The sequence below is a fragment of the Panthera pardus genome, unplaced genomic scaffold (genome assembly GCF_024362965.1).
Source record: "Panthera pardus isolate Hobbes unplaced genomic scaffold, ASM2436296v1 HiC_scaffold_2, whole genome shotgun sequence".
In the NCBI taxonomy this organism is placed as follows: domain Eukaryota; kingdom Metazoa; phylum Chordata; class Mammalia; order Carnivora; family Felidae; genus Panthera; species Panthera pardus.
Window position 1 is genome coordinate 121,607,321 of NW_026526765.1, and position 9,909 is coordinate 121,617,229.

General features: G+C 44.6%; 1 protein-coding gene across 9 annotated transcripts in view; it reads right to left on the reverse strand.

Annotated features, from left to right (window-relative positions):
• LOC109252202 (protocadherin gamma-C4) overlaps positions 1-9,909 on the reverse strand; it is a 175,000-nt gene that overhangs the window by 128,283 nt on the left and 36,808 nt on the right. Inside the window, exon 1 of one of the 9 annotated variants that reach the window (XM_053907396.1) lies at positions 5,869-8,569. The exons of 6 other annotated variants lie outside the window; for them this stretch is intronic. In XM_053907396.1, the coding sequence (XP_053763371.1) occupies positions 5,869-8,295 (2,427 nt within the window). In that variant the 5' untranslated portion in view covers positions 8,296-8,569. Of the gene's footprint in view, positions 1-1,192; positions 3,843-5,868; positions 8,570-9,909 lie in introns of those variants that run through there. 2 more of the 9 variants (XM_019424469.2, XM_019424477.2) reach the window with 2 other exon arrangements.

A 9,909-nucleotide genomic window follows, 5' to 3' on the forward strand; every position in this document is an offset into this window, starting at 1 on the left:
TGGCTCAGGTCATGATCTCACAGTCATGAGATCAAGCCCAGCATGTCTGGCTCCATGCTGGGCATGAAGCCTGCTTAATATTCTCTCCTCCTCTCCCTCTACCCTTCCCCTGCTCATGCTCTCTCTCTCGCTCGCTCAAAAAATAATAAATAATTTTAAAAACCACAAATCTTAGAGTGTAGTAATAAAGCAGAATTGTACTGACACTTGAATAAATGCAAACATTCAAGTAGATATTGATTCTAAAAAGTGAAGAGGTTAGCTGTAACCACATGATTCCAGGTGTAATGGCATATTAATGGTGTATTTAATGAATGTAGCAAAATATAATTCTTTGGAGATTTTAAACTGCATCAGAAAATGAAGTTCTAAGGCTCTTTCTCACTGATTTTTTCTCTCAACAAATACACATGTCCAGTAATTACATAGATTAACCCAAAGTTTCCAGACTTGAGAACGCCACAGACTATAAATTTAATGTTTTTTATTTTTTTCATGTAGTTTACTATATTCCTCCACTGATTTATGAAAATACTGTAAATTATTTCCTTATACAAACAGTATACTAAAACTTCAATGCTGTACACTATTCTTCCAAAACATATTCACCATTGGTGTTTACACTAATGTTCAAAAGAGAACATTACATGTAACAATTTGGACTAATCAAACAACTCTTCTATTAACATAATAACAATTCTGGGGCAGCTGGGTGGCTTAGTTGGTTCAGTATTTGACTCTTGACTTTGTCTCTGGTCATGGTCTCATAGTTTGTGAGTTAGAGCCCTGCATCGGGCTCTGCACTGAAAGCATGGAGCCTGCTTGGGATTCTCTCTATCCCTCTCCTCTGCACCTCCCCTCCTCTCAAAATAAATAAACATTAAAAAAACATAACAGTTGTATAAGAAAGTCTTTGGGTAAAGCGATCATGTTTCATTTATTTTAAGACTATGGATATCAGCTAGATTGTCTAGAAATTTCATGTATTGAAAAAAAAGACATTAAACCCAAAATATAATTTGAAAACAAATGAAGAGAGCATCATCAAATTAAATCAAGTCAATCTCTAAATAAAACATACACTGATTATTTATATAATTAACCAACTTTGAATATGGCAGACAAGTGATTGAGGAAACAAATGAAAAAAATGCTACAAGCAATGATACTGGAAAAAAAAAAAAACCCTCACCTGTACAACTCCCAGCTCTTCGTTTACATTTATCTTCTCAGATATCAGAGGAGGCTCGCTTTTCCCACAGCTCTCCTGACTGATGAGTGTGTCTGCATAGTTGGGCTGGGGGAAGATCATGTGACTATTCCGGGAGTCTGCTGTGAGGGAGACCTCATGGGAATAAGTCTGCAGGAAAGCTCGCACCCCGTCCACACCCACAAAATGCGAGGTGGGCATGCCAGCCAACCTGCTTCCTGATGCCTGGAGCTGACTTGAAGAGTGCCAGCGTCTCAGCCTGAGTGCCAGTAGCACGATGACAAAGGCGAGGAAGACACAGGAGACTATAGCCACTGCCACCACAAGGTACAGTGTGAGACTGGAGTCGTCAGCATAGGATGAGGGCTTGAGGCTGTCCAGGTCAGCCAGGACATCTGGGATACTGTCAGCTACAGCCACAGTGAGTGTGACAGTAACTGAAAGAGGGGGCTGGCCATGATCCTGGACCACCACCACTAAGCTCTGCTTGAGCGCGTCTCTGTCCAGCAGGGCCCGTGCAGTGCGCACCTCACCCGTGTGTAGCCCCACCGTGAAAAGTCCTGGCTCGCTGACCTTGAGCAGATGGTAGGACAGCCAGGCATTCTGGCCAGAGTCTCTGTCCACCGCCACCACCTTGGTCACTAGGTATCCGGGCTCTGCGGATCGGGGAGCCAGCTCCACACCAGTGGAGCCATCAGTGGGAATGCTGGGGTACAGGATTTCAGGGGCATTGTCATTCTGATCCAGCACAAACAGGCTCAGTGACATGTTGCTACTAAGTGGAGGGTCTCCACTGTCACTGGCCATTACCCACAGCTGCAGATCTTTAACTTGTTCATAGTCAAAAGAGCCCAGAGCATACAGGATGCCTGTATTGGAGTTGATGAAGACATAGGTAGACAGAGACATTCCTTGAAACATATCCTCAGCCAGAGAGTAAGTGATCTTGGCGTTGTTGCCACTGTCGGGGTCGTGTGCAGTCACAGATAAAATTGAGATGCCTCTGGGATTGTTTTCCAGGATGTAGGTGGAGTATGAGGTGTGAGGGAAGACAGGAGGGTTGTCATTGATGTCTGCCACATTCAGGGAGATGTGGCTTTCTGTAGACAGGGGTGGGTTTCCACTGTCAATGACAGTTATTGTGATGTTATAATCTGAGATCTCTTCTCTGTCCAGGGCTTTCGTTGTCAATAAGTGATAATAATTATCAACTGACTTTTCCAATTTAAAGGGCAAGTTCCTGGGGATAGAACACACAATCTCACCATTCTCTCCAGAATCACCATCATGTACACTAAACAGTGCAATTACAGTTCCAGGAGGACAGTCTTCAGAGACGGAACTAGCAAGGGATGTGAGGATCACTTCTGGGACATTGTCATTCACATCCTGTACTGTCACCAATACCTTAGCACTGGCAAGAAGAGCACCTCCATCCTGAGCTACCACTTCCATGAGGTAGAATCTGGATTCTTCATAATCCAGTGATTGCAGAGTTGAGATTTCACCCAGGCTGGAATCAAGTTGGAAAGTCTCTGAAATCTTATCTTCTTCATTGCGAAAAGAGTATGTTAATTCCCCGTTTACTCCCTCATCTGGATCCGTGGCGGTTAGTGTAAGCAGCCGAGAGCCTACAGGTATGTTCTCTGGAACAGTCACTCTGTACTCAGATTGAGTGAAGAGAGGTGCATTATCATTTGCGTCGAGGACCACCACGTGTATGTGCATACTACTAGAGAGTATGGGGTCTCCACCATCTAAAGCTGTGAGAAGAAGGTCGTGGACAGCTACTTTCTCGCGGTCCAAGGGCCGTTCCAGTACCAGCTCCGGATATTTTTGTCCATCAGTTCCGCTTTTCTGCTCCAGAGAGAAGTGCATATTGGGGCTGAGCTTATAACTCTGGAGAGAGTTCATACTCACATCCCCGTCTCGAGCGAAAGGAAGCGCTAACCGAGTTCCCGTAGCCGCATTTTCATTAACTTTTACTTTTACTTCCTCATCCCGGAAACGTGGAAAGTTATCATTAATATCTATTATTTCTATTTCTACTCCATAAATTTTCATGTTATTCTCAAGCAAGATGTTAAAACTCACCACACACCGTGCGCTCTGAGCACAGAGCTCCTCCCGGTCTATCCTGCCTGCGGTGACCAAACTGCCGCTTCGCGGGTTCAGAGAAAAGAGCCGCGTCCTACCTCTGGAGACGATGCGGACGCCACGCTCCGCCAGCTCCCGGGGCTCCAGACCCAGGTCCTTGGCGATGCTGCCCACGAAGGAGCCTTTGTCCAGCTCCTCCAGCACCGAGTAGCGGATCGGCCCGGCTCCAGCTCTCCATAACGTCTCCAGGAGCAGGAGGAGCAGGAGCGGCTCTATGCAGCCCCAACCCCTCAGTGTATCCGCCATTTCCTTCTCTCCGACCAGTTTCCTTAGTCCTAATTCCAGCCTGATGTATCCTTATTTCTTTCAAGTCAAAGGAAACACATTACTTGACAGAAACGCGAGGCTTTTCCCCAAATTTCTCTGGTCTGTGTTTGTTTAGGGCGGAAGGAGCAGAGTCAGGTCGCCGTCAGCGGGCAGCTTTTCCACTTTGGTGAACAGCGACGCTCAGAGTCCTAACCAGTTACTACACCAATTCTGTTTTTATTTCATAAATGTTTAATTATATCTTATTTCTAATAATTTTGCTGTATTATTGCTTAATACATTTTGAATTATTATTTTGAAGAATTATTGCTTAACCTATTGACAAGTGACATTACTCATATTTAAGATTTAATTCTGAAATATCAAAGGACTTCCACAAACCTTGAGATCAATATAATTATTACATTTTTATTTCTTTAGAAGTTTTATTTAACGTGCCATTGAGTCTATGTCCTTTATTTACCTCTTACCTAAACTGAGTCCATTAAATTAGGACATTAGAATTCTTAATTTTGTAGGCTTTAAAATTTCATCTTTTTATTAGGATATATTTATGAAAACATACCTACTATGGATAAGAATGTCCAGGAAACAAACCTAGCTCTCATCGCACCATTGCATAAAGGCCTACTGATTCAAGCAAATTGTATTAGATGTTGTAAACAGAAAATAAAGGGTCCATTTTGCTACTTGAGGTCTTTAAGAAAGTTCCCAGACTTTCACACTAAGAGTTTGGCAGCTCCACTATATCAGACTAAGAGTCTGAGTTGGGTTAACTACACATTATTTATATTTCCCTATTATCATGTCTAAATTGGAGTTATGGCATTTTACACTGACAGACTCTTGGGGAAGTCAGTGTAGTGACTGAAGAAAAGGGCTTTCGTTCATCACCTAGGCAGAAAAGCATGTCCAGATCCTTAGTGAGCAGGCAAGTGCCCTTTCTATGCTGAGACGGATATTAAATGCTATCACCTTTACATGGTAGCAGGAAAAAAAGCCTCACGATTGAAAACAAAGGGACATTTCAGAGAGTCCACTAAGAAAAGCAATTTTTTCCCTAATGACACCTCCATGGGAAAAGAAACAACACGAAGAGATTTTATATCTATAATTAGAAAATTCAAAAAAGAAAGTTTTAGGTAAACAATGTGAGTATAATTTGCAAAATTTTTCTCATTGTACAATTTTTCACAAAAGCAATTTGTTATATGCATGAGAGAGAACGATTTCTCCCACTTATTAAATACATTCTTTTTTAAAGTTTATTTATTTATGAGAGAGGTAGAGCATGAGTAGGGAAATGCAGAGAAAGAGAGAATCCCAAGAAGGCTCCACACTGACAGGGCTCAATCTCATGAATCATGAGATCATGACCTGAGCCAAAATCAAGAGTCAGACACTGACTGACTGAGCCACCCAGGCACCCCCATAAACACACTCTTAATAACAGATACTACAGGCCTCAAATGTTGCTTATCCTTTTTTTTTTTTATTTTTTTTTTTGGGACAGAGAGAGACAGAGCATGAACGGGGGAGGGGCAGAGAGAGAGGGAGACACAGAATCGGAAACAGGCTCCAGGCTCCGAGCCATCAGCCCAGAGCCTGACGTGGGGCTCGAACTCACGGACCGCGAGATCGTGACCTGGCTGAAGTCGGACGCTTAACCGACTGCGCCACCCAGGCGCCCCTGCTTATCCTTTAAAAACAGATCTGAGATCTCAAGACATTAAGCTTGAAAAGATACTTAGAAGGGAGGTCTACAATTCAGTCCTACCCATGCCCTGCTGTTGACAAGCCATGACACTGGGTAAAATTTTCTTTTTGGTTCCCAGTTTTCCCAAACGAGGAACATGGAAAGCTCTCTTTACTCTGAAGTGCTATAATTCTAAGAGGAAGTAAAACTAAAATCTGAGTAATAAAGATCTGTAGGGTAAAAGGAATAGCTTAAGATCCCAGTAGTAATGAAATTTCAGAGGAAAGTAATATAAAGATGAAGCAGAAACTATTTCGTGTAGTAAAGGCTTGTAATTATGGACAAATAAATCTCACACATCAGAGAGAAAACCTATGTTAAAAATTTGTTTAGATAAGATTAAGATAACTAAGCAGAAAACTGCCTAAATTGAACCCACAAGACAAAATATGAAATAGTGATTTCTACGCCAGTAAGGTGATTTGTTAACAAACATTGAAACCCAAAGTGAAAACTAGCGAAGTAAATTAAAACTCACCTTTAGAATAGTATCTGATGCAAATGGGACCCCAGCGCCTTCATGATTTGTATTTGGTAACCAACCGGCATCTTCACAGAGGAGATCCTGAGAGGGAGTCACTTCCGGGGTGACATTAAGAAAATTAAACTCTGTCTTAGCTAACTGTGAAGCAACGCACAGATTGTAGGAATAAGGCAAAGTCCCCTCACTGTAATCGGGGAGAACCCCAGGTCCAGATTTGGAACGGAGGCCTGACTGAAAGCAGCCCCAGGCAGCAGGGCTGGGGGAGCCGCGCAGGCGCAGGGCCACCGCCAGAATCACCGCAAGGAGGAAGAGCACCGAGACCAAGGCCAAAGCCACCACCAGGTAAAACTGCAGCTCGGCCTGGGGGTCAGAGGGCTCCGGGCGGTCGCTGACATCCGGCAGTACTTCTTGCAGGCTGTCGGCGAAAACCAGGTGCAGCGTGGCGGTGGCAGAGAGGGGCGGCTGTCCCCCGTCCCGCACGGCGACCAGCAGGCGCTGGCGGGCCGCGTCCCTGTCGCCCAAAGCACGCGCAGTGCGCACCTCGCCCGTGCGCAGCCCCAGGCTGAAGAGTCTGGGCTCGCTGGCCTGCAGCACGTGGTACGACAGCCACGCATTGTGTCCCGAGTCGGCGTCCACCGCCACCACCTTGGTGACCAGGTAGCCGGGCTGCGCGGCGCGCGGCACCGTGTCGAAGAGCGCCGAGCCGTCGGGCCCCAGCGCCGGGTACAGCACCCTAGGCGCGTTGTCGTTGCGGTCGCCCACCAACACGCGCAGGCTCACGTTGGCGCTGAGCGCGGGCGAGCCCTGGTCGCGGGCCTGCACCGTCAGCTCGAAGGCGCGCAGCTGCTCGTGGTCGAAGGCGCGCTGCGCGAACACCACGCCGCTCTGCGCGCTCACGGACACGTAGGACGCCAGCGCCCGCGGCTCCAGGTCGCTGGCCACGATGGAGTAGGAGACGTGGCCGTTGGGCCCTAGGTCGGGGTCGGAGGCGCTGACTTGGGCGATGGAGGCTCCTGGAGGGTTGTTCTCGGCAATGTGAACCAAATAGAAAACCTGTTCGAAAACTGGCGCGTTGTCGTTGACATCTGCGATGTGCAGAGTGATGTTTATACTAGAGGAGAGGGGCGGCTTACCTCTGTCGGTGGCCATTATAGTGATGTTATATTCTGGATTCTCCTCCCGGTCCAGGGGCCCGTCTGTCACTAGCTTGTAATAGTTCTTGGAGTAAGATTTCAATATAAACGCGGCCTTTCCCAAGATGCGGCAGTAAACTTCTCCATTTTCTCCCGAGTCTCTATCTCTTGTTTTTATCAAGGCGATCACAGTTCCTGGTGGTGAATCTTCTGGTAGTGGAGTAAATACCGAAGTAATAACCATTTCAGGTGCACAATCATTCTCATCGAGAATTTCAACTTGGATACTGCAATAGGCTGCTAGATCTCCATGATCTTTTGCTTCTACACTGAGAGTGTAACTATTAGCAATTTCAAAATCAAAATTATCCTTTGTTGTGATTTCACCTGTTCTTTTATCTAAGTTAAAAAACTGTTCCACTAGTTCATCCACATGATGAAAGGAGTAGGTGATTTCTGCGTTGACGCCCTCATCCTGATCAGTGGCCGTTACTTGAAGCACGGAGAAGCCCAGAGGTACACCTTCCTGCAGGCTGACCTTGTACACGTCCTGGATGAAAACTGGGGCATTATCGTTGGCATCGGTCACTTGGATTTGGATCTGAGCGGTGCCGCTTTGGGGTGGGTCTCCACCATCCACAGCTGTTAGAACCAATTGATGGAGATTCTGTTCTTCTCTGTCTAGTGAATGTTTCAGAACCAACTCAGGATATTTACGTCCATCTGGAGCCTGTTTCTCTATGAGATCAAAGTGTTCATTGTCATTAAGATGGTATCTTTGCAGTGAATTTGGGCCAGCATCTGAATCCAGGGCCGGGTCTAGTGGAAATGTTTTACCTGGCTTAGTGGATTCTCCAATTTTTAAATCAATATTATTCTGTTTGAATAGCGGGGTATTGTCATTTATATCCTGTACTATTACTGCTACATGGAAAATATTTAGTGGGTTTTCAGCGACAGTATCGAAATCCAGAATACACAGAGGCTTAAAGCCGCATATCTGCTCTCGGTCTATTCTGTCACTCACAAGTAAGTCCCCACTCTCAGGGTTTACAGTGAAATATTCTTTCTCCGCACTAACCCGCAGCTTCCGGGCTGGCAAATCCCGGACACTGAGCCCCAGATCCTTGGCGAGGTTTCCTACCACCGAGTTTTTGGCCAGCTCTTCGGGAATTGAATAGCGGATTTGATCTGGAAGAGCCCCGCGGAACAAAGACAGCAGGAAGGGCAACAATACCTGCCGCCACCGCGCTGGGCTGCTCCTTTCTGCGCTCGGCCTCGGCCTCATCCTGTCTCCCTTCACGGTGGCTCTGCTTTTTGGATGGGAGGAGAATTAAGCCCTCTGTGGATGGCAAAATCCCGGGTAGGGTCGCTTTTCCTGCTTTTGTTTTCTGTATCCGAATCAGTACTGGTGTCCTCTATGTGGCTGGTTTGAGCAGGAAGTTACCCTCTAAGAGACTCCCAAATGCTTTTTCTCTCACTTTTTTGACCTACAGCGACACCCAGAGGTTTTCCCGTGGAAATGCACCAAATGCTTATAAACGTTTTGCGAACCTTTCTTTTTTGAATCTACAGTTGTTTTTAAATAGATATATATTCATGTAGCTCCAAAATTGAAGAGGTACATAACGCATATTCTCTCCCTGTCTTGTTTCAATAACACATTTATCCCGAGAGAAATAAGTATTACGTTTTTGTGTGTATCATTCCAGAGATGTTTTGTGTAGTGCAGCAAATTTTTATAAATGTTCTCCCGCACGTTAATACATAAATGTAAGTATACAATATACCATATTCTGCATCTTTCTTTTTTCATTCATTGTATCTTGAAATCATTTCATATAAGTACATAGCTTTCCAATTTATTTCTTACAGTTATGTAGTAATCCATCATATGGTTGTACAATAATTTACTTAATCAGAAATATTTTCTAAAAGAAACCCAGTGCCCAAACAAAAATATTTTTTTCTGTGTGATATTAGGGTGTTAATTATCTACTGCTCTCCTAGGCATTTAAAATATGTATCACTCTGATTCTGGAATGTATTCCTAATGCCAACCTCCAAAATTGCTTGACAGTTTCAGGCCAATTGGTATTTCCAAATTTTCTTTTAAGCTTCAGTATTTTAAATAATCTCAGACAAATAATCTCTCCTCAGATAAGCTTCAATATTTTACATAATCTCCCCTCAGAATCTTGCTCAATATTATTTCCTCTCTCCTTTCCCCATGCCAGACAATTGTATCACATGACATTCTGTTTATTCTATGTATTGCAACACAGTTTCCCATGAAGGCAAAAGCATTTAGAAACTAAATGCAGGGTGCTTGTGTGGCTCAGTCCAAAAAGCATGTGACTCTTGATCTTGGGGTCATGAGTTTGAGACCCATGTTGGGTGTAGAGATTACTTAAACTAAAAAGAAAATTGTTTTAGGGGCGCCTGGGTGGCTCGGTCGGTTAGGCGTCCGACTTCAGCTCAGGTCATGATCTCACAGACCGTGAGTTCGAGCCCCTCGTCAGGCTCTGGGCTGATGGCTCAGAGCCTGGAGCCTGCTTCCGATTCCGTGTCTCCCTCTCTGTCTGCCCCTCCCCCGTTCATGCTCTGTCTCTCTCTGTCTCAAAAATAAAAAAACGTAAAAAAAAAAAAAAAAAAGAAAATTGTTTTAAATAAGTAAATTCTTTTTTAAAAACTAAAATGCCCTTTCTTCAATTGAATTGAGGCATAGTTCACAGTTTACTGCTACAGTTCCCAGCTATGAAAGAGCACTAATTTGTGTTGCCCTACACACTCTTGAATTCTTAATTATCTCATGGAACTAAATAAAGGCACATTTAACAAAAGTGTTGCATATCCCTTGAACACAAAATATTTCCCCCATATCAGATCATCCCAGAGCCAT